At 33.5% G+C, this 23,126-nt stretch overlaps 7 protein-coding genes across 7 annotated transcripts; 3 read left to right on the forward strand and 4 right to left on the reverse strand.

Moving 5' to 3' along the window:
• Window positions 1–750: 750 nt before the first annotated feature.
• Window positions 751–1,453, reverse strand: LOC135957555 (histone H1-like). Its single transcript, XM_065508330.1, has one exon. The coding sequence runs from the start codon at window positions 1,447–1,449 to the stop codon at window positions 766–768; it is 684 nt and encodes a 227-aa protein (XP_065364402.1). The 5' UTR covers window positions 1,450–1,453; the 3' UTR covers window positions 751–765.
• Window positions 1,454–3,676: 2,223 nt separating this feature from the next.
• LOC135959244 (histone H3) lies at window positions 3,677–14,459 on the reverse strand. Its single transcript, XM_065510356.1, has 2 exons — window positions 14,433–14,459; window positions 3,677–4,108 (listed from the first exon to the last, which is right to left on the reverse strand). Exon 2 carries the CDS (start codon window positions 4,089–4,091, stop codon window positions 3,681–3,683), a length of 411 nt encoding a protein of 136 aa, XP_065366428.1. The 5' UTR covers window positions 4,092–4,108; window positions 14,433–14,459; the 3' UTR covers window positions 3,677–3,680.
• On the forward strand, window positions 7,150–15,040 carry LOC135958622 (uncharacterized). Its single transcript, XM_065509516.1, has 3 exons — window positions 7,150–7,513; window positions 11,231–11,477; window positions 14,704–15,040. Exons 1-3 carry the CDS (start codon window positions 7,204–7,206, stop codon window positions 15,023–15,025), a joined length of 879 nt encoding a protein of 292 aa, XP_065365588.1. The 5' UTR covers window positions 7,150–7,203; the 3' UTR covers window positions 15,026–15,040.
• LOC135959245 (histone H2A) lies at window positions 8,999–9,501 on the reverse strand. The gene has a single exon (XM_065510357.1). It carries the CDS (start codon window positions 9,464–9,466, stop codon window positions 9,092–9,094), a length of 375 nt encoding a protein of 124 aa, XP_065366429.1. The 5' UTR covers window positions 9,467–9,501; the 3' UTR covers window positions 8,999–9,091.
• On the forward strand, window positions 9,706–10,211 carry LOC135959246 (histone H2B-like). Its single transcript, XM_065510358.1, has one exon. The coding sequence runs from the start codon at window positions 9,747–9,749 to the stop codon at window positions 10,116–10,118; it is 372 nt and encodes a 123-aa protein (XP_065366430.1). The 5' UTR covers window positions 9,706–9,746; the 3' UTR covers window positions 10,119–10,211.
• Window positions 15,041–16,505: 1,465 nt separating the features above from the next.
• Window positions 16,506–17,021, reverse strand: LOC135957802 (histone H2A). Its single transcript, XM_065508607.1, has one exon. It carries the CDS (start codon window positions 16,971–16,973, stop codon window positions 16,599–16,601), a length of 375 nt encoding a protein of 124 aa, XP_065364679.1. The 5' UTR covers window positions 16,974–17,021; the 3' UTR covers window positions 16,506–16,598.
• A 187-nt stretch (window positions 17,022–17,208) lies between these two features.
• On the forward strand, window positions 17,209–17,719 carry LOC135958001 (histone H2B-like). The gene has a single exon (XM_065508857.1). The coding sequence runs from the start codon at window positions 17,255–17,257 to the stop codon at window positions 17,624–17,626; it is 372 nt and encodes a 123-aa protein (XP_065364929.1). The 5' UTR covers window positions 17,209–17,254; the 3' UTR covers window positions 17,627–17,719.
• The last annotated feature ends 5,407 nt before the right edge of the window (window positions 17,720–23,126 follow it).

Below are 23,126 nucleotides of genomic sequence, written 5' to 3' on the forward strand. Positions count from 1 at the left end.
TACTTAATACAAACACTTTTAGGGGTACTGCATAAAAAGTCTAGAAGATAATCTAAAAATCAATTTTAAATCCATAAAGTTGACAATTAATTCAAATTTTAGAGGTTTTTCTAACATAATTTAAAAATTTGTAATAATTTATAAAATAAAATTTTTTTATTTTTGAAAAAATATTTTTTATTAATTCTATTTAATGAAAAATTGAATATTATAGTTTTTAAGCAATATTGTGTTTTGCCGACGGCTTTTAATTTTTTAATTTGTCAATTGAATTTTAGAGCTTTTAGGCAACATTGTGTTTTGCCGACGGCTTTTATGAAATTTTCTTAATAAATATTGTGTATAATTTAATGAAAAATTTAATTTTAGAGTTTTTATATAATATTTTGTTTTTTGCCGACGGCATTTAATTTTTTACTTTGTCAATTGAATTTTTAGAGCTTTTAGGTAACATTGTGTTTTGCCGACGGCTTTTATGAAATTTTCTTAAAAAAATATTGTGTATAATTTACAGGCAAATTGAATTTTTAAACAATAAATTTTTCTTTTCAAATGTCAGTAGAAATAAAATGAGAATTATTGTGTAAAATATTCTTTAAAGTACTTCTATTTTATTTTTTTTTTTTAATATTAAGTTTAGAATTTGTAATTTAATCTCTTTTATGTAATTATTTTGTAGCCCTGAAAAGGGCTTTTTAGGTTATAAATATTTTTTTCAAATATTGAAAAATAACATTGTTGATAGGTATAAACAAAAAAAAACATTTACTTTTTGGCGACTGCCTTTTTGGCAGCTGGTTTCTTGACTGGTGATGCCTTTTTGGGCTTGGCTGCAACAGCGGTTTTTGCTTTGGGTGCTTTTGGTTTAGTTGCTGGAGCCTTTTTGGTGGTTTTTGCTTTAACTGTGCCAGTCTTCTTAGCAGTTTTAGCAATGACCTTTTCGGTCTTCTTCTTCTCAGCAGTCTTTTTAGCGGCAGATGGTTTTTTAGCTGAGACTGCAGCAGCCTTCTTCTTGGCAGCGGCGGCTGACTTTTTCTTTTTGTCTGCAGCAGCAGCTACTTTTTTCTTTTCAGAAGCGGGTTTCTTTTCTTTAGGCTCTTTTGAGGCAGCAGCTGACAATTTGAATGAACCAGAAGCACCCTTACCTTTTGTTTGAATTAGTTTTCCACTAGTTACGGCACTCTTCAAATATTTCTTGATGAAAGGAGCCAATTTCTGTGCATCTACCTTATAAGTACCAGCCATGTATTTCTTAATAGCTGCAAGAGATGAACCACCGCGTTCCTTTAAAGTTTTAATGGCTGCATCAACCATTTGTTGAGTTGGAGGATGAGATGGTGCAGCTGATGGTTTCTTTGCCTTGGCAGAAGTAACTTTTTTCGCCTTTTTCTCAGCTGCTGGAGCAGCAACGGGAGAGGCAGTATTTTCAACAACAGCGGAATCAGACATGTTTAAAATTTTCTTCACTTTTATTTTTTATTAACACAAAAATTGTAAGTATATGGTGGTAGCACTTTTTGTGTGTGTGCGCACAAAACCATTAGGTACATCGTTATCATGAGAAGTTCATAGTAGTCGACAACAACAATTTGTTAAATTTTTAGTGAGAGCTCGAGTAAAATTTAACAAAAGTTTTTTCTTCTTTTCAATTATTTCGACTATATTTAATAAAAAATTTTAAAAATGTTTTACATAATCTATAGTATAGGTGTTGTAGATTGTATTTTAATAAAAATAATTAATTTTCACTTTACCAATTCTATTCTATAGACCTTTTTCTGACAAGTTTTTAATATGTTTCTAATAAAATATTAATGTAATTACACGTAATTGTTATATTATTACAAAATTCTTTAACAAAATTGATGTCCACAGAATATCACATGTGTTTTCTTTATGTTGGTTAAAAAAAATTTCAATTTAATTTATTTTTAGATTTTTGAAAATTATTTTAAAATTTACTCTATTACAGAGTCATTTTGCTCATATTGTCATGATAATCTTTGAAAGATTTCTTTCACAAATTTAAATAAATATTAAAAATAATAATGATTTCGAGCAACATTTCAATATATTATCATTGATATTGTTCTAAATATTACAAAACTATATTTTTATTTTATTATTTATTAATAACTTTGTGAATATCATTGCTAAAATCTTCTTACCATTCATTCCCTACATACACGATTAATGTAATTTTTTTAAAAGTGTAAAATGATTATCATCTGATTTTTTCTTTGTTTATATTTACAATGCAACAAAATATGATTACAATGAAAAAATAAATATTAAATTTTTAGGTTGTGAAACATTTATTTAGAAAAATTTATATAAATTTGTCTAATATTTATTTGAAGATGCATATAAAGCGATTAGAAAACCAATAATAATTTCTCTGTAATGATTTTTTTTTTTTGTTCTAATAATATGAATGCATAATAATATGATATTGGGAAATTTAAAAATTCGCTTTACAAATTGTTTAATGAAAATATTATTTCATCATGTTTCCTTGTTATAAATAGTACAAAAAAGTTTAAGAAATTGTTCGTAAATTTAAAGAAAGTTAAACAAAAAAATATACAAGTAAAAAATCTAATATTCTTTTCATAATATAAACAAAAAATATATTCAAAGTAAAATATCTCATAAAATTTCATGTTAAGACGACGGACGGCAAACATGACGGTAAAATTTCATAATTTTTTCCTTCTACAAATATACAAGTAATAAATTTAATGTTCTTTTCTTAAAATAACCAAAACTATATTCAAAGTAAAATATCTCATAAAATTTCATGTTTAGCCGACGGAAAATTGTATTTTTAAGCCGTCGGTCGGTAAAATTTCATAATTTCTTCCTTCTAAAAATATACAAAAATTTCCTAAAATTTCATATATGAATAGACAATTCATGTTAAGCCGACGGCAAAATGTGTTTATGTTTTTGTTAAGCCGTCGGTAAAATTTCATTTCAAAAATTTTTCCTTCTAAAAATATACAAAAATTTAATATTCTTTTTTATAAAATAACCAACAAAAATATGTTCAAACGTAAATAAAAATAGTTTTGAATGTTTTTATATACATATTTTCTAAACAAATTGTTCTTTCATGTTACAAAAAGAAGAATATTACATACATAAAAATTAATTAACTAAAAACTAGTAATAAAAAAATCTTTACGTTTAAACAATAACTAAAATTCTCTTTTTCAATATATTTAATGGTCCTAAAAAGGACCGATTAATGTAAAAAAAAAAATAGAGGAAAATTTTAAAATTTTCAAACAAATTTCGTTTTATAAACCTTTGATAATGTTTCTTGTTTATTTATATGTAGTTTAAATTTTTCAATAAAATAACAACGAAATTCTAGTATTAATTTAAAAACAAACAAAAATTCACCAAATTATTTTATTTATTTTTACACAGACACACAGGGATGAAAAAAAAATTATAAAATATTGTTTCTTCATAAATTTCAATTATTTTGAGCTAACCACAACAACAACAATAATAATAATAACAACAACATCAATCGAAAAAAAATCGGCGAGGGGGACAATAAAATTTAAACCAGAAAATGTACTATCTCTTTTTTAAAAATGTTTTGTGGTCCTGAAAAGGACCGATTTTGTTTTGTTATTTTACATCATCATCATCACATCGACATTAAATTAAGCACGTTCGCCACGAATACGTCTAGCCAATTGGATATCCTTTGGCATAATGGTGACACGTTTAGCGTGGATGGCACACAAGTTGGTATCTTCGAAAAGACCAACCAAATAGGCTTCACTGGCCTCTTGAAGTGCCATAACAGCAGAGCTCTGGAAACGCAAATCTGTTTTGAAATCTTGAGCAATTTCACGTACCAAACGTTGGAATGGCAATTTACGGATCAACAACTCAGTGCTCTTTTGGTAGCGGCGAATTTCACGCAATGCTACAGTACCAGGGCGATAACGATGAGGTTTCTTAACACCACCGGTAGCTGGTGCACTCTTGCGAGCAGCCTTAGTAGCCAATTGTTTACGTGGTGCTTTGCCACCAGTCGATTTACGGGCAGTTTGCTTTGTACGAGCCATTTTTCACTTCACTTTTTTCTTTAGTCACTTTTTCACACAATCACTGTTAACACAAGAATAAATTTGTTGCCATTTTCATTTTCATTTCATTTTCAGTTCATTTTTATTTACCAGATATTTCCGTATATACATGTTCGCTTAAAAACTACATTCCATTACATATTTATTCCTTACATACTACAGTATTCTTTTTGGACTTATCAAATTATAAATATCTACATGTGTACAGCTTAGCCGTTAATTCTTAAATCTAAATTACATTCCCATGTTCAATGGATCCTTAAATAAACTTCTCCCAAAAAAAAAGGCAAAAAGGAGAGCCCATCATCCCGACTTAATCCTAAAATCAAAGTAACTAAAACTAACTTAAAACTAATAAATATATATACAAAAGAAGAGATAGCAGGAAATTATTTACAAATGATAGAATAGAGGTTATGTACAAGAGAAGGCGAAATATTATTTACAAAAGATGCGGCACTTGGCCTATTGAGCGGTGTTATACACCACGTTAATTAAGTCCAGGGTATTAATCCTCCTATGATAAAATAGCAAGTTTGCACCCTCATAGAGCAATCCGCCCTCCTCAAGAGCAAGAAGGTCCATCGGTGACATATCAATGACGATCCTCTCACAAGAAAGAGTATCCCTCACCAGAATAGCCGTTCCCCCTCCGCGTCCATTATGTCGGTTCTGTCGAAACGTCAGATAGCCCCCGATGTCCAGCTTATGGCTTGGTCCAAGACAATGTTCAGCCATAAGCAAAACATCAGGTCTATGTCCATCCAAAAATAACCTAAGGTAGTGCCTCCTGTGCCGCGAGACAACTGAATTCGCATTTACGAAAATACACTTAAATGATCTATCCATCGTGCTGTAGCATCATTAACATACCTAGCAAAGCCCTAGATCTACTCTCGTCGTCCTTAAGCCCACGATATTCGCGAGCAAAACCCCCAATCCTGCCAACACAACTAAGCAAACCCCCACCAAAGAAGCGTCTGCAGTCCCTATCCACCAAATCAAACTGCGAAAGCGAATTCACAAGAGTAGGTTCAGGGCCAGCCGATGCCGCACCCGAATAAGTCGTCGTAGCCTTCCTAGTCACGTTAGATGCCACAGCAGAGGCGTACGATACCCCAGGTCTCACAACACCCGTAGAAGGTCGCCGTTGTCGTCCATCATCCACACGCATGGTCCTCTTCTCCTGAACCCTACGCAGCAATTCAATTCTACGGGGACACTCCCTCGAACTGGCCGCATGCCCATCAACCCCACAATTAACACATCTCACCGGAAGCCCTATCCTCCTAATAGCCTGACCTGTCACCGGATCAGTCGTCAACGTCTCCTCGGTATTATCACCCTTTGCAGGTATCTCGCAATTGCCAGGGCCATGAGATGCGCCACACTTGACACATCTGTATGGCATCTGACAATTGGTCGACACATGGCCAAAACGTTGGCAATTAAAGCATTGGGTGATGACCCCCCTTTTGTACTTCCTCATGTTCACGCGGCAACGCAGTATATATCGGACCTCGTAAAAGGCCGATATATCTGAATCACGCGTAAGCCGAAGAAGCCACCTATCCCCATTCAGTTTAGTAAGTCCCAATACTGTCATCTTGACCTGTAGACCACTCAAATAACCCATCACGTCACTATTATCATATGAGCCCGACAGACCCTCTATAACCACCGAAAAGGGCCTTTGCCCTTTCGGCGTGTAAGTGTAATAATTTACACCCTGTTCCCTGAGCAGTACCTTAACCTTCTCAAAGTCCGTGAGGGTGCAAACTCCTACATTAGTGGCATTCTTGCCCATAACCTTTACATTATAATTAACGTGACCCAAGCCCTTATCTATTATATTAGTAATATATTTAACATTAACATTATATGCAGTAATAACAGGTACGTTCCTGGACTTACTTACTATATTTTCTTGCTGAGCAGCTACGCTGGAGCCAGGGACTTCCACATTTTTCCGGGTAGATTTTTCCTCCACAGCAGGAACAAAGTCACTAGTTGTTACATCCATGGCAGAAATGTCAGTGATATCATCAGCATCATCAGTTGTGCCACCGATATCTTCATCATCAATGCCAGCTTCGGCTTTAGCTTGGCCATTATCATTATTCCCAGCAGCAGGGGATTTCTTCTTCTTGTTCTTCTGTTTCTTGTTGTTGCCTTTCTTGTTGTTCTTATTAGGGAGTGGCTTTTCCACAACAATTTTCCCCCCATTCGTGGTGGGTTTTACAAAAAATGAACCATGAAAGGTTTTCACAAGTTCATCTACCCTCTTCTTCAATTGTTCATTTTCACTCACTAAATTCTCAATTATCTTGTCCTTAGACACAAGTAATTCATGGAGTTCCTTATCAACGTCTCCAACCCTTGGTCTCTTCATAGGGTATACCTCATCTTCCATTTTAACATTTGCAAGATTTGGTAAAAATTAATAAAAGTTCTATTTTCTGCCTCCTATGGGCTTCTCAAATAATTAAATGATTCACAAAAGTTTCACGCTGACTACTATTTCGGTCAGGCTTCTCACTTTCGTAAGTACTGTCTATAATGCCTACTATATTTGGTAGGCTTCTCACTTTCTCATATACTGTTTCAGAAATGTTCACTGCCTACTATATTAGTAAGGCTTCTCAAAAATTCAATGGCCACACAAAAAATTTACACTGCCTACTATATCGGCTAGGCTTCTCATAAATTCAAAGGCCACACAAAAATGCACACTGCCTACTATAATGGTTAGGCTTCACAATTTTTCACTTTATCACTATTTCACTTTCAATTCTTCCGGTCAGAGAACCGCACACTTCGAGTGATCAAACTGAACTATTTTTCTATCTTTTCAATAAATTTGTTGCAGCACTTTAACCGCTTTATATAGAAAATTCTCACAAAAATTTAAGGGGGTGCTTTTGAATTTTACACAACGCACACGAAATGAAAAGTACAACAATATATTACTTGCTCTCTCTAATTTTAGTTGAATTTGGTATAAATACGAGTTGTTCTCCCTACAATAATCATAGTTCTTGTGCTACATTTGTGAAGTGTGTTTGAAAATAAGAAATAAAGTGAATTAAAAATGACTGGTCGTGGTAAAGGTGGTAAAGGCTTGGGAAAAGGTGGCGCTAAACGTCATCGTAAAGTGTTGCGTGATAACATCCAAGGTATTACCAAGCCAGCTATTAGACGTTTGGCTCGTCGTGGTGGTGTAAAACGTATTTCTGGTTTGATTTACGAAGAAACTCGCGGTGTCTTGAAAGTGTTTTTGGAAAATGTTATTCGTGATGCTGTCACCTATACTGAACACGCCAAGAGGAAAACCGTCACCGCCATGGATGTTGTCTATGCTTTGAAGAGACAAGGACGTACTTTGTACGGTTTCGGCGGTTAAACACACCATTTATTTAGCGGACAAATTAATGATTATATTTTAAACAAAACAACCAATCGGTCCTTTTCAGGACCACAAAAAATATTTTTAAAGAGATTTTACTTGTTCAAAAATTATTATTGCATTATTATTTTGATTTAAATACAATTTTCAAATCAAAATATATAGGGTATTTTCTGGTAAATGTTCACTTTTTTTAATTTTGCGAGTTATTTTATTTGACTGTGTATATTTATTAGATATTAAAAACCAAATTAGTTTATTAACAAAGAATTTTAAATTTTTTTCTCTTTTATTCATGAAAGATAAATTACATTTGTATTTTTAAATATAAAAATTAATATGAATTTTCAGAAACAAACAAACAATATTCTTTAATACATATGTAGATATAACCGAATGATTCAATAATATAAAGTTTAATTTTAGTATTATTATTATTAGTAATGTGTGAATATTTATCCTTTTCAATACATACATACTATGCATACATTTAAGCATCTTTCACTGATCAAAGTAAACAAAAATTTAATACATACATATGTATATAGTATTTATATGCATGTACATATAAAGAAACAAATTCTTACAATTTGATTGACTGTACTACTATAATTCGTACAGAAACAAAATCGCCTAACACAGCCAAATATTTAGTGGAAAAACAGGAATTCTTTCATAGTTATTAGCAAGAAACCAGCAAACATAACAACAACAACGTGTGTGTATTTATGTGTTCGAATTCAATGCTTGTACATACTATATAAATATGTATGTTTGTGTTTTGTTTGTGTAAAAGGGATGATTAAGAGACAGATGATGTTTTTGCATAGACAAAGAAAATGGATAAGAAATATAAACGGCTGCTAAATAAGAAAACAAAAAAACGGAAAGAAGAAAAGAGAAATAAAAATTTGTCAATAAGAAATATTCCACATAATATAATAAATAGGTACATATGTACATATTTGTAAATATTTATACATATGTACATTGGAACAACTTTTAGATAATTTTTTACGTAAACAATAATTTAATGGTAAAATAAATGAATGTACATTTCTTAAAATTAAAGAAATTCTTGATACAAACCAGTTTTCAAACAAGAAGAAGAATACAAATAAAATTATGTACTACACTCTGACAAATAAAATGTGTATGCACGAATTCCATCGTTGTTATACCAACAAAACAACAACAACGTCGTTATTTTCTTTTCGTTGACTATCGGAATACACTAAAATAATATACATACATATGTATGTAGTAAAACAAAATAGGGATGAATTATGAAGTATTTATATAGAAAATTAAAATTTGTAAGAAATATTAAGAGGAATGTTAGTTAAAATAACAATTTATTTTATATAAATAAATATGTGAGGGGAAATTTGGAAAAAACAAATTTTTTTTTTTTTTATTATTTATTTTTAATATGTAATATAGTTTAATAAAAAAAATTTGTTCTCTTTATAAACATGAATTTGTCGTCCTGAAAAGGACGGATTGTTTCTTTTGACGATATACGATGGTCTGTATATAATGTAGTATTTTTTTCTTGTTGGTTTCGAATAATTTAAGCCTTCTTTTCTGTTTTCTTGGGCAAAAGTACAGCTTGAATGTTTGGCAAAACACCACCTTGGGCAATGGTTACACCAGACAACAATTTGTTCAATTCTTCGTCATTACGGATGGCCAATTGCAAATGACGAGGGATAATTCTGGTCTTCTTGTTGTCACGAGCAGCATTACCAGCCAATTCAAGAACTTCAGCAGCCAAATATTCCATAACGGCAGCTAAATATACTGGAGCGCCGGCACCAACACGTTCAGCATAATTGCCTTTACGCAACAAACGATGAATACGACCGACGGGGAATTGCAAACCAGCACGGTTTGAACGGGACTTTGCCTTTCCCTTAACTTTGCCACCTTTACCACGACCAGACATTTTTCACTTATTTTTTTTAGTTATTAAACACTTCACTAGAGCACTGAATACACAAAACTGTTGTCGTTTTCACACAAGTAACGCAGTATTTATACTTTTTTTGAGTTCTGTTCTCACACATTGGGGTTGATTATCAACACACTAGCTTGTAGATACACATTTAATTCGGCTGCACGCAAAAAAGTATATATTGCGCATAACATTCGTAGAATTTTATAAATTGTGAACAGTGTTAAAAGTGTTTGTGAAGTGTAAACAACTGAAAATTAAATTGTGAAAAATGCCCCCTAAAGCAAGTGGAAAAGCAACAAAGAAGGCTGGCAAAGCCCAAAAGAATATTACCAAGAGTGATAAGACCAGGAAACGCAAGCGTAAGGAAAGTTATGCCATCTACATTTACAAAGTGTTGAAGCAAGTACATCCTGATACTGGTATTTCCTCAAAGGCCATGAGTATCATGAACAGTTTTGTTAATGATATTTTCGAACGTATTGCCGCTGAAGCATCTCGTTTGGCTCAATACAACAAACGTTCGACCATCACCAGTCGGGAAATTCAAACTGCCGTCCGTCTATTGTTGCCCGGTGAATTGGCTAAGCACGCTGTCAGTGAAGGCACCAAGGCTGTAACCAAATACACCAGCTCCAAGTAAATTTTATTTACACACCACGATTGATTCTTTTTTTAATTACAAAAGGCCCTTTTCAGGGCCACAAAATCAATTTTAAAAGAGTTTTAATTTGTTATCAAGCGTTTTTAGTAATTTATATTACGTTTTTTTTTAGAAAAAATTATAAACTATTTACATGAACATTTTGTTCATACAATATTTAAAAAATTAACTTATTATATTTTTGACGTTTTTATTAACTATCCAAAATGGAAAATTAAATTAAACAAACATTTTTAATAAAAATTAAAATGTTTCTAAATATTATATTTGTTTACTATCTAAAATGGAAAATAAGATCTAAAAAAAAAAATAATAATAATACTTAATAAAAACACTTTTAGGGGTACTGCATAAAAAGTCTAGAAGATAATCTAAAAATCAGTTTTAAATCCATAAAGTTGACAATTAATTCAAATTTCAGAGGTTTTTCTAACAAAATTTAAAAATTTGTAATAATTTATAAAATGAACTTTTTTTTTATTTTTGAAAAAATATTTTTATTAATTCTATTTAATGAAAAATTGAATATTAGAGTTTTTATGCAATATTGTGTTTTACCGACGGCTTTTAATTTTTTAATTTGTCAATTGAATTTTAGAGCTTTTAGGCAACATTGTGTTTTGCCGGCGGCTTTTATGAAATTTTCTTAAAAAATATTGTGTATAATTTAATGAAAAATTGAATTTTAGAGTTTTTATACAATATTGTGTTTTGCCGACGGCATTTAATTTTTTACTTTGTCAATTGAATTTTAGAGCTTGTTTTGCCGACGGCTTTTATGAATTTTTCTTAAAAAATATTGTGTATAATTTACTGGCTAATGGAATTTTAAAACAATAAATCTTTCTTTTCAAATGTCAGTAGAAATAAAATGAGAATTATTGTGTAAAATATTCTTTAAAGTACTTCTATTTTTTTTTTTAAATATTCAGTTTAGAATTTGTAATTTAATCTCTTTTATGTAATTATTTTGTAGCCCTGAAAAGGGCTTTTTAGGTTATAAATATTTTTTTCAAATATTGAAAAATAACATTGTTGATATAAACAAAAAAAGTAAAAGATTTACTTTTTGGCGACGGCTTTTTTGGCAGCTGGTTTCTTGACTGGTGATGCCTTTTTGGGCTTGGCTGCAACAGCGGTTTTTGCTTTGGGTGCTTTTGGTTTAGTTGCTGGAGCCTTTTTGGTGGTTTTTGCTTTAACTGTGCCAGTCTTCTTAGCAGTTTTAGCACTGACCTTTTCGGTCTTCTTCTTCTCAGCAGTCTTTTTAGCGGCAGATGGTTTTTTAGCTGAGACTGCAGCAGCCTTCTTCTTGGCAGCGGCGGCTGACTTTTTCTTTTTGTCTGCAGCAGCAGCTACTTTTTTCTTTTCAGAAGCGGGTTTCTTTTCTTTGGGCTCTTTTGAGGCAGCAGCTGACAATTTGAATGAACCAGAAGCACCCTTACCTTTTGTTTGAATAAGTTTTCCACTAGTTACGGCACTCTTCAAATATTTCTTGATGAAAGGAGCCAATTTCTGTGCGTCTACCTTATAAGTACCAGCCATGTATTTCTTAATAGCTGCAAGAGATGAACCACCGCGTTCCTTTAAAGTTTTAATGGCTGCATCAACCATTTGTTGAGTTGGAGGATGAGATGGTGCAGCTGATGGTTTCTTTGCCTTGGCAGAAGTAACTTTTTTCGCCTTTTTCTCAGCTGCTGGAGCAGCAACGGGAGAGGCAGTATTTTCAACAACAGCGGAATCAGACGTTTAAAATTTTCTTCACTTTTATTTTTTTATTAACACAAAAATTGTAAGTATATGGTGGTAGCACTTTTTGTGTGTGTGCGCATAAAACCATTAGGTACATCGTTATCATGAGAAGTTCATAGTAGTCGACAACAACAATTTGTTAAATTTTTAGTGAGAGCTCGAGTAAAATTTAACAAAAGTTTTTTCTTCTTTTCAATTATTTCGACTATATTTAATAAAAAATTTAAAAAATGTTTTACATAATCGGTAGTATAGGTGTTGTAGATTGTATTTTAATAAAAATAATTAATTTTCACTTAGCCAATTCTATTCTATAGACCTTTTTCTAACAAGTTTTTAATATGTTTCTAACAAAATATTAATGTAATTACACGTAATTGTTATATTATTACAAAATTCTTTAACAAAATTGATGTCCACAGAATATCACATGTGTTTTCTTTATGTTGGTTAAAAAAAATTTCAATTTAATTTATTTTTAGATTTTTGAAAATTATTTTAAAATTTACTCTATTACAGAGTCATTTTGCTCATATTGTCATGATAATCTTTGAAAGATTTCTTTCACAAATTTAAATAAATATTAAAAATAATAATGATTTCGAGCAACATTTCAACATATTATCATTGATATTGTTCTAAATATTACAAAACTATATTTTTATTTTATTATTTATTAATAACTTTGTGAATATCATTGCTAAAATCTTCTTACCATTCATTCCCTACATACACGATTAATGTAATTTTTTTAAAAGTGTAAAATGATTATCATCTAATTTTTTCTTTGTTTATATTTACAATGCAACAAAATATGATTACAATGAAAAAATAAATATTAAATTTTTAGGTTGTGAAACATTTATTTAGAAAGATTTATATAAATTTGTCTAATATTTATTTGAAGATGCATATAAAGCGATTAGAAAACCAATAATAATTTCTCTGTAATGATTTTTTTTTTGTTCTAATAATATGAATGCATAATAATATGATATTGGGAAATTTAAAAATTCGCTTTACAAATTGTTTAATGAAAATATTATTTCATCATGTTTCCTTGTCAGAAAGTACAAAAAAGTTTAAGAAATTGTTCGTAAATTTATAAAAAGTACAAAAAAGTTTAAGAAATTGTTCGTAAATTTAAAGAAAGTTAAACAAAAAAATATACAAGTAAAAAATCTAATATTCTTTTCATAATATAAACAAAAAATATATTCAAAGTAAAATATCTCATAAAATTTCATGTTAAGACGACGGACGGCAAACATGACGGTAAAAATTCATAATTTTGTTCCTTCTACAAATATACAAGTAATAAATTTAATGTTCTTTTCTTAAAATAACCAAAACTATATTCAAAGTAAAATATCTCATAAAATTCCATGTTTAGCCGACGGAAAATTGTATTTTTAAGCCGTCGGTCGGTAAAATTTCATAATTTCTTCCTTCTAAAAATATACAAAAATTTCCTAAAATTTCATATATGAATAGACAATTCATGTTAAGCCGACGGCAAAATGTGTTTATGTTTTTGTTAAGCCGTCGGTAAAATTTCATTTCAAAAATTGTTCCTTCTAAAAATATACAAAAATTTAATATTCTTTTTTATAAAATAACCAACAAAAATATGTTCAAACGTAAATAAAAATAGTTTTGAATGTTTTTATATACATATTTTCTAAACAAATTGTTCGTTCATGTTACAAAAAGAAGAATATTACATACATAAAAATTAATTAACTAAAAACTAGTAATAAAAAAATCTTTACGTTTAAACAATAACTAAAATTCTCTTTTTCAATATATTTAATGGTCCTAAAAAGGACCGATTAATGTAAAAAAAATAAAAATAGAGGAGAATTTAAAAATTTCCAAACAAATTTCGTTTTATAAACCATTGATAATGTTTCTTGTTTATTTATATGTAGTTTCAATTTTACAATAAATAAACAACAAAATTCTAGTATTAATTTAAAAACAAACCAAAATTCACCAAATTATTTTATTTATTTTTATACAGACACACAGGGATGAAAAAAAAAATTATAAAATATTTTTTCTTCATAAATTTCAATTATTTTGAGCTAACCACAACAACAACAATAATAATAATAACAACAACATCAATCGAAAAAAAATCGGCGAGGGGGACAATAAAATTTCAACCAGAAAATGTACTATCTCTTTTTTAAAAATGTTTTGTGGTCCTGAAAAGGACCGATTTTGTTTTGTTATTTTACATCATCACATCGACATTAAATTAAGCGCGTTCGCCACGAATACGTCTAGCCAATTGGATATCCTTTGGCATAATGGTGACACGTTTAGCGTGGATGGCACACAAGTTGGTATCTTCGAAATGTCTGAAAAAAATGACGATAGTCCGTCGCATGTGTTTTCATCGAGAGCTAAACGATGAATGAACAAAAGTTTTTAAAAGAGCGTAACAAATGTGTGTAAATTTTTCAAACAATTGTTGTATGGCGTGAACATTACTGATTTACGGGCAGTTTGCTTTGTACGAGCCATTTTTCACTTCACTTTTTTTCTTTAGTCACTTTTTCACACAATCACTGTTAACACAAGAATAAATTTGTTGCCGCACTTTTACCGCTTTATATAGAAAATTCTCACAAAAATTTAAGGGGGTGCTTTTGAATTTTACCCAACGCACACGAAATGAAAAGTACAACAATATATTACTTGCTCTCTCTAATTTTAGTTGAATTTGGTATAAATACGAGTTGTACTCGCTATAGTAATCATAGTTCTTGTGCTACGTTTGTGAAGTGTGTTTAAAAAAAAATTAAAGTGAATTAAAAATGACTGGTCGTGGTAAAGGTGGTAAAGGCTTGGGAAAAGGTGGCGCTAAACGTCATCGTAAAGTGTTGCGTGATAACATCCAAGGTATTACCAAGCCAGCTATTAGACGTTTAGCTCGTCGTGGTGGTGTAAAACGTATTTCTGGTTTGATTTACGAAGAAACTCGTGGTGTCTTGAAAGTGTTTTTGGAAAACGTTATTCGTGATGCTGTCACTTATACTGAACACGCCAAGAGGAAAACCGTCACTGCCATGGATGTTGTCTATGCTTTGAAGAGACAAGGACGTACTTTGTACGGTTTCGGCGGTTAAACACACCATTTATTTAGCGGACAATTAATGATTATATTTTAAAAAACAAAACAACCAATCGGTCCTTTTCAGGACCACAAAAAATATTTTTAAAGAGATTTTACTTGTTCAAAAATTATTATTTTGATTTAAATACATTTTCAAATCAAAATGTATAGGGTATTTTCTGGTAAATGTTCACTTTTTTTAATTTTGCGAGTTATTTTATTTGACTGTGTATATTTATTAGATATTAAAAACCAAATTAGTTTATTAACAAAGAATTTTAAATTTTTTTCTCTTTTATTCATGAAAGATAAATTACATTTGTATTTTTAAATATAAAAATTAATATGAATTTTCAGAAACAAACAAACAATATTCTTTAATACATATGTAGATATAACCGAATGATTCAATAATATAAAGTTTAATTTTAGTATTATTATTATTAGTAATGTGTGAATATTTATCCTTTTCAATACATACATACTATGCATACATTTAAGCATATTTCATTGATCAAAGTAAACAAAAATTTAATACATACATACATATGTATATAGTATTTGTATGCATGTACATATAAAGAAACAAATTCTTACAATTTGATTGACTGTACTACTATAATTCGTACAGAAACAAAATCGCCTAACACAGCCAAATATTTAGTGGAAAAACAGGAATTCTTTCATAGTTATTAGCAAGAAACCAGCAAACATAACAACAACAACAACAACATGTGTGTATTTATGTGTTCGAATTCAATGCTTGTACATACTATGTAAATATGTATGTATGTTTGTGTTTTGTTTGTGTAAAAGGGATGATTAAGAGACAGATGATGTTTTTGCATAGACAAAGAAAATGGATAAGAAATATAAACGGCTGCTAAATAAGAAAACAAAAAAACGGAAAGGAGAAAAGAGAAATAAAAATTTGCCAATAAGAAATATTCCACATAATATAATAAATAGGTATATTTGTAAATATTTATACATATGTACATTGGAACAACTTTTAGATAATTTTTTACGTAAACAATAATTTAATGGTAAAATAAATGAATGTACATTCCTTAAAATTAAAGAAATTCTTTGCTTTGATACAAACCAGTTTTCAAAAAAGAAGAAAAATACAAATAAAATTATGTACTACACTCTGACAAATAAAATGTGTATGCACGAATTCCATCGTTGTTATACCAACAAAACAACAACAACATCGTTATTTTCTTTTCGTTGACTATCGGAATACACTAAAATAATATACATACATATGTATGTAGTAAAACAAAATAGGGATGAATTATGAAGTATTTATACCTATAGAAAATTAAAATTTGTAAGAAATATTAAGAGGAATGTTAGTTAAAATAACAATTTATTTTATATAAATAAATATGTGAGGGGAAATTTGGAAAAAAAATTTTTTTTTTATTATTTATTTTTAATATGTAATATAGTTTAGTGAAAAAATTTGTTCTCTTTATAAAAATGAATTTGTCGTCCTGAAAAGGACGGATTGTTTCTTTTGACGATATACGATGGTCTGTATATAATGTAGTATTTTTTTCTTGTTGGTTTCGAATAATTTAAGCCTTCTTTTCTGTTTTCTTGGGCAAAAGTACAGCTTGAATGTTTGGCAAAACACCACCTTGGGCAATGGTTACACCAGACAACAATTTGTTCAATTCTTCGTCATTACGGATGGCCAATTGCAAATGACGAGGGATAATTCTGGTCTTCTTGTTGTCACGAGCAGCATTACCAGCCAATTCAAGAACTTCAGCAGCCAAATATTCCATAACGGCAGCTAAATATACTGGAGCGCCGGCACCAACACGTTCAGCATAATTGCCTTTACGCAACAAACGATGAATACGACCGACGGGGAATTGCAAACCAGCACGGTTTGAACGGGACTTTGCCTTTCCCTTAACTTTGCCACCTTTACCACGACCAGACATTTTTCACTTATTTTTTTTTAGTTATTAAACACTTCACTAGAGCACTGAATACACAAAACTGTTAACGTTTCCATACAAGTAACGCAGTATTTATACTTTTTTTGTGTTCTGCTCTCACACACGGGGGTTGATTATCAACACACTAGCTTGTAGATACACATTTAATTCGGCTGCACGAAAAAAAGTATATATTGCGCACAACATTCGTAGAATTTTATAAATTGTGAACAGTGTTAAAAGTGTTTGTGAAGTGTAAACAACTGAAAATTAAATTGTGAAAAATGCCCCCTAAAGCAAGTGGAAAAGCAACAAAGAAGGCTGGCAAGGCCCAAAAGAATATTACCAAGAGTGATAAGACCAGGAAACGCAAGCGTAAGGAAAGTTATGCCATCTACATTTACAAAGTGTTGAAGCAAGTACATCCTGATACTGGTATTTCCTCAAAGGCCATGAGTATCATGAACAGTTTTGTTAATGATATTTTCGAACGTATTGCCGCTGAAGCATCTCGTTTGGCTCAATACAACAAACGTTCGACCATCACCAGTCGGGAAATTCAAACTGCCGTCCGTCTATTGTTGCCCGGTGAATTGGCTAAGCACGCTGTCAGTGAAGGCACCAAGGCTGTAACCAAATACACCAGCTCCAAGTAAATTTTATTTACACACCACGATTGATTCTTTTTTTAATTACAAAAGGCCCTTTTCAGGGCCACAAAATCAATTTTAAAAGAGTTTTAATTTGTTATCAAGCGTTTTTAGTAATTTATATTACATGTTTTTTTTTTTTTTTAGAAAAAATTATAAACTATTTACATTTCATACAATATTTAAAAAATACAAAAATTAACTTCTTATTATATTTTTGACGTTCTTTTTAACTATCCAAAATGGAAAATTAAACAAACATTTTTAATAAAAACAAGTAAGAGTGCTATATTCGGCTATGCCGAATCTTATATACCCTTCACCTTTGTTGTGGATGCATTATTATTTTTTATAATTAGTATATAGGTATGTATGTACATTGCCCACTTTCAGCGTACAGCATCCTAAATTTATCAAGAACACAAAAAACAACAACAACGCCAAACGAAACAGAACACCGAAAGAAAAAACAAAAACAAAATACGCAAGACAATGAAACCAACACACATCCAAACATACGTTTAATTGAATAAAAAACAACAACAACGCCAAAAGAAACAATACACAAAAGAACAACAAAATACGCAAAGCATGCACATTCAAACATACGATTTGTTGATTTTTTGTCAAAAAAAACCAACACACAACCAAACAAACGTTTAGTTGTATAAAAAACAACAACAACGACAAAAGAAACAAAACACAAAAAAAAAATACGAAAAGCTGCACATCCAACCATACGTTTTGTTGTTTTTTTGTCAAAAAAAAACCAACACACAACCAAACAAACGTTTAGTTGTATAAAAAACAACAACAACGCCAATAGAAACAAAACACAAAAAAAAAAATACGAAAAGCTGCACATCCAACCATACGTTTTGTTGCTTTTTTGTCAAAGCATGCAATACATTGTGTTTTTTGATGAAATTTTCAGAGGTTGTCTCGGATTTTTGCTCATATCTCCGTTATTTATGGACGGATTTTGCTGATTTTAAATAGCAAAATTCTCGAAAGTATGTCTGACAGAATTGTTGAAGATTTGGATCCCGGAGATATCTGGGGCCTTCAGAAAATTGATTTCAACAGACAGACAGACAGACAGACGGACAGACAGACAGACAGACAGACAGACAGACAGACAGACAGACAGACAGACAGACATACAGACAGACAGACAGACAGACAGACAGACAGACAGACAGACAGACAGACAGACAGACAGACAGACAGACAGACAGACGGACATGGCTTAATCGACTCCGCTATCTATAAGGATCCAGAATATATATACTTCATAGGGTCGGAAATGAAAAATGTAGAAATTACAAACGGAATGACGAAATTACAAACGAAATGACAAACAAAAAAAAAGGTAAAAAGGAATACATTCATATCTTACTAATATCTAAGTTAAATTCTAAACTACAAACTAAATAATACATAAAAATATTGTAACAAAAATAAAAAAAATAAAAAAATAAAAAGTAAACTCAAAAAAACAAAAATAAAAAATTAAAATAAATATAATATTAAATTATAACATTTACATCCTACTGTTCGGTGTTATACACCAAATCATCTATATCAAGGGTGTTTACCCTCCTGTGGTAAAATAAGAGGCCTGCATCCCCGTATAGTAGACCCCCATTCCTAAACGCCAAAAGATCAACCGGCGAAAAGTAGCGACTCATATGCAAGGTCTCCAGATCAGAAGCCCCTCGGAAGCAATCTGCTACCAAAGCATTCCCCAGGGAGCTAGACCGCTCCAGGAATCTAAGTGCAGACTCAATCAGAAAAACGTCAACCCTTGGTAAATCAACGCGGCCATATATAGTCCTACATGAGGGCCTACGGAAAGTGCCATCGGAGCAGATCCTAGGACCAAGACCCAGACAACACGACAGTATTCTTCTCTCCCATATCCTAAGCCTCTCCATCTGGTGAGATGAAATACCAAACCAAACTGGAAAGGCATACGATATGATAGGTCTGATAATCTGCCGATATATCAGAAGTCTGATCCTAGTACTGAGGCCCACCTTGCGCCGCAGCAATCTGAGGTACATGTGGTAGACTCCCTTAACCCTCTCCAAGACACCATCCATATGCCTGTAGAACTCGAAGTTCTCGTGGAAAATAACCCCCAGGTACCTCATCCTATCAGAGGTCCTAACGTTCGCGCCACCAATGGTCAAGTGTGGGATATAACCCCTAGCGTTCGGATAAAGGCGACCACGTCTACCTTTTATCATCACACCATCAGTCTTGTCGACGTTCAACCGAAGACCCCATTTCACAAAATAGGCATTCAGGACAGCCAGATAGTTATTGATCCTGCGGTTCAGAGTAGCAGCTCTTGGGCCACTGGCAGCAATGAGTACGTCGTCTGCATACATAAGAAGAAGGTCACCATCTGGGGGCTTTGGAACATCCGAGACAAAAATGTTGTACAAAACAGGACCCAATAAAGAGCCCTGTGGCACACCAGCAGCTATCGTACGGGCACTGGACCTCTCATCCTCTACCTTCACTCTAAATGTCCGTGACCTTAGGAAGTCGGCAATCATTCTGCATGTAGCATGGTCGAAGCCCAATTCCATCATCTTGTAGATAATGCCCTCCTGCCAGACCGTATCAAAGGCCTTTGAGAAGTCAAGACTGATTGCCAACGTCGGACATCTCCTGTTCAGACCCTTGGCGACATAGTTCGCGAACACCATTAGCGCATGGGATGTCGAATGACCATTCCTGAAGCCAAATTGAGAGTCATTGAGTACATCACCGTCAATGATCCTGTCTCGAATCCTTGACAGTAAAAACAACTCCATCAATTTGCCGAATGCCGATAGCAGTGAGATCGGTCTATAATTCGCAACGCGTTTAGGGTCTGAACGAGGCTTCAAAATTGGAACCACCAACCCCTCCTTCCATACCTCAGGGAAATATCCAATGTTCAGGCAGTGGTTAAACATAATTGCAAGAAATCGCCAAGTAACGTGGTCGGTCTTCCTCAGGACGTAGTCAGGAACACTATCATTGCCGCTGGATCTCTTGTTAGCCCTAGTCCTCAGGGCAGAGGCAACATCCCTTGGCGTTATCAGATCACGGCCTGGAGTCCGGGATATACCATCAATTTGGGTGCCGTCAGCCATAAATTCCCGACCAAAAACAAGGGATGGCAGATGATTTGCCAATGTTGCAACTTGCTGGAATACAGTTTCCCCAAAGGATGTAGCGCGCAAATCGCCACCTTCTCTGTGCACATCATAAAAGCGGTCTGCAAACATTTCAGCCTTTCTAGGGTCGTCCGAGAGAAGTACTCCCCCAGGATCAATCAGATCCGAAATAGGCGCCCTCCTCACAATGCCGGCACATCTTTTCACCTGTCGAAATGTCCTGTTGTTGACACGAATTCCTTTAAGGTGTTCCGTCCAATAGCTCTCCTCGAATACCGCAATTGCTCCTTGAATTATCCTGTCCAGATTACGTATATCTGCCTTGAGAATAGGACATCTTCCTGGATCCGTAGTTCGCCACAACGTTCTCCTCAGCCTCTTCTTTTCTGCTATAAAATGTAAGATATTCGGCGGAAGTCTTAGAAGCCCCCTGTTACCCAATGGTCGTTTCGGGATGGCCTCATTCATAGCAGATTGGAAAATGGAGTTCATGGATTCGATACCAGCGTCAATCTCCCGGGGAGAAACATTTCGGTCAGTCGGAAGTTCGGAGTTCGGTAGACCTCGTGCCAATATGGTGTTGAAACGGTTCCTGTCCATTCGATCAAAATCAAAGATGTCGGGTTCAATTCTCCGTTGAAGTTCCCCAGAATCAATAACTATCTCAACAGCATGATGATCAGACTCAAATTGCAGTGTTCTAAGTCCGCCAGCGGACTCCGGAGCAAGCGAAATGTCAGACGTGGTCAAAAATAGATCAATATAGGAAGATGAAGCGCCAGCCACTCTCGTCGGACCATCAGTAGGACAAATGTCCATGTCCGGACAGGACAGGAGAAACTCACGAAGGTTGTGCCCACTGCGATTGCAAACACTGCCACCCCAATACGAGTGCTTGGCGTTCAGATCGGCCCCAATTATCAGGCCACCGCGAGTCGACAAGTCCAAAATAGGATCAAAATCACTAAGTAGCAACAAGTCCTGGGGCCTCAGATACATCGCAATGACAGTAAGCACACTTCCATCATTCCTCATAATTCTCACTGCAGTATTCTCAACACAACCCAACTCAAGTGTAGTCCTGCTAGAACATAAACTATCCCTCACAAGTACGGCAGTACCCCCTCCTCGTCCGCCAAGTCGATTTTGTCTGTATGTCCTATAACCCCTCAAGTCCAGCGTATGTCTGGGGGACAGTTTATGCTCCGCAATCAATAAAACATCAGGCCGATGTTCCCTTATAAATAATTCTAGATAATATCTCTTGTGCCTTGACACAATAGAGTTGACATTAATAAAAATACACTTGAGTGAGTTAGCCATCATGCTGGAGTGAAATCAACATCCCAAGCAGAGCCCGAGACCTATCCTCATCATTCCTAAGCGACCTATATTCAGCAGCAAAACCCCTAAGTTTCCCTAAGCAACTCAGCAAACCACCACCAAATAGACGTTTACAATCCCCATCCATCATATCAAATTCCGTTCTAGCCGATGCCAGAGTAACATTAGTACCAGAATTAGGACCTAAAATCGAATTAGACACACCAGGGTTCACGACGACATTGGTAGAGTTCCTGTTGGTCGATGTTCTCGCAGCAGCAGCGTACGACTTACCATCAATAAGTCCAGTTGCAGCGAATGGTGCTGGCCTTACATTCGATCCACTAGCACTCTTCTTCGCGGCAATCTTCGGAACAAGTTCCTGTCGTCTAGGACATTCCCTAGAGCTGGCAGCATGACCTTCAGTGCCACAGTTCACACATTTGACGGGAAGCCCTACCTTCCTAATTGCCTGTCCTGTGACAGGGTCGGTCGACAAAATCTCGACGGTGTTCTCACCCTTTGGAGGAACCTCACACTTCCCTGGGCCATGGTCCCCACCACATTTGACACACCTATAAGGCATGTTGCAATTAACTGCCACATGTCCAAAGCGCTGGCAGTTGAAACATTGTAAAATGCGACGTCGTACATGCTTCTCCATATACACCCTGCAGTGGAGAATATACTTCACATCACGGAATCCCCTGATGTCAGACTCTCTACCTATGCGGAATAACCACCTATCACCACCAATCTTGTTAAGACCCATCAACCTGATCCTGATCTGTAGACCCTGCATATAGTCCAAAACCTCACTCTCATCAAAAGAGTCCGATAGACCCTTTACAACAATAGAAAATGGCCGTTGACCCTTTGGCGTATACGTGTAGAAATGGACGCCCTCCTGTTGAAGCAAAATCTTCAATTTCTCGAAGTCTTCCAGGGTGCAGACCCCTATATTCGTCACATTCTTCCCCAATATCTTAATATTGAAGTCCTTGTGA

This window comes from Calliphora vicina, chromosome 4 (genome assembly GCF_958450345.1).
Source record: "Calliphora vicina chromosome 4, idCalVici1.1, whole genome shotgun sequence".
Classification (NCBI taxonomy): Eukaryota; Metazoa; Arthropoda; class Insecta; order Diptera; family Calliphoridae; genus Calliphora; species Calliphora vicina.

What these genes read in the sequence shown, in the direction of transcription:
- LOC135957555 (XM_065508330.1), bottom strand. Translation starts at nt 1,449, where the DNA reads ATGTCTGATTCCGCTGTTGTTGAAAATACTGCCTCTCCCGTTGCTGCT.
- LOC135958622 (XM_065509516.1), top strand. Translation starts at nt 7,204, where the DNA reads ATGACTGGTCGTGGTAAAGGTGGTAAAGGCTTGGGAAAAGGTGGCGCT. An exon ending in TTTGTACGGTTTCGGCGGTT is followed by an intron (nt 7,514 to 11,230) that starts AAACACACCATT and finishes CTTTTTTGGCAG; the next exon opens with CTGGTTTCTTGACTGGTGAT. An exon ending in GCGGCTGACTTTTTCTTTTT is followed by an intron (nt 11,478 to 14,703) that starts GTCTGCAGCAGC and finishes AAAAAATTAAAG; the next exon opens with TGAATTAAAAATGACTGGTC.
- LOC135957802 (XM_065508607.1), bottom strand. Translation starts at nt 16,973, where the DNA reads ATGTCTGGTCGTGGTAAAGGTGGCAAAGTTAAGGGAAAGGCAAAGTCC.
- LOC135959244 (XM_065510356.1), bottom strand. Translation starts at nt 4,091, where the DNA reads ATGGCTCGTACAAAGCAAACTGCCCGTAAATCGACTGGTGGCAAAGCA.
- LOC135958001 (XM_065508857.1), top strand. Translation starts at nt 17,255, where the DNA reads ATGCCCCCTAAAGCAAGTGGAAAAGCAACAAAGAAGGCTGGCAAGGCC.
- LOC135959246 (XM_065510358.1), top strand. Translation starts at nt 9,747, where the DNA reads ATGCCCCCTAAAGCAAGTGGAAAAGCAACAAAGAAGGCTGGCAAAGCC.
- LOC135959245 (XM_065510357.1), bottom strand. Translation starts at nt 9,466, where the DNA reads ATGTCTGGTCGTGGTAAAGGTGGCAAAGTTAAGGGAAAGGCAAAGTCC.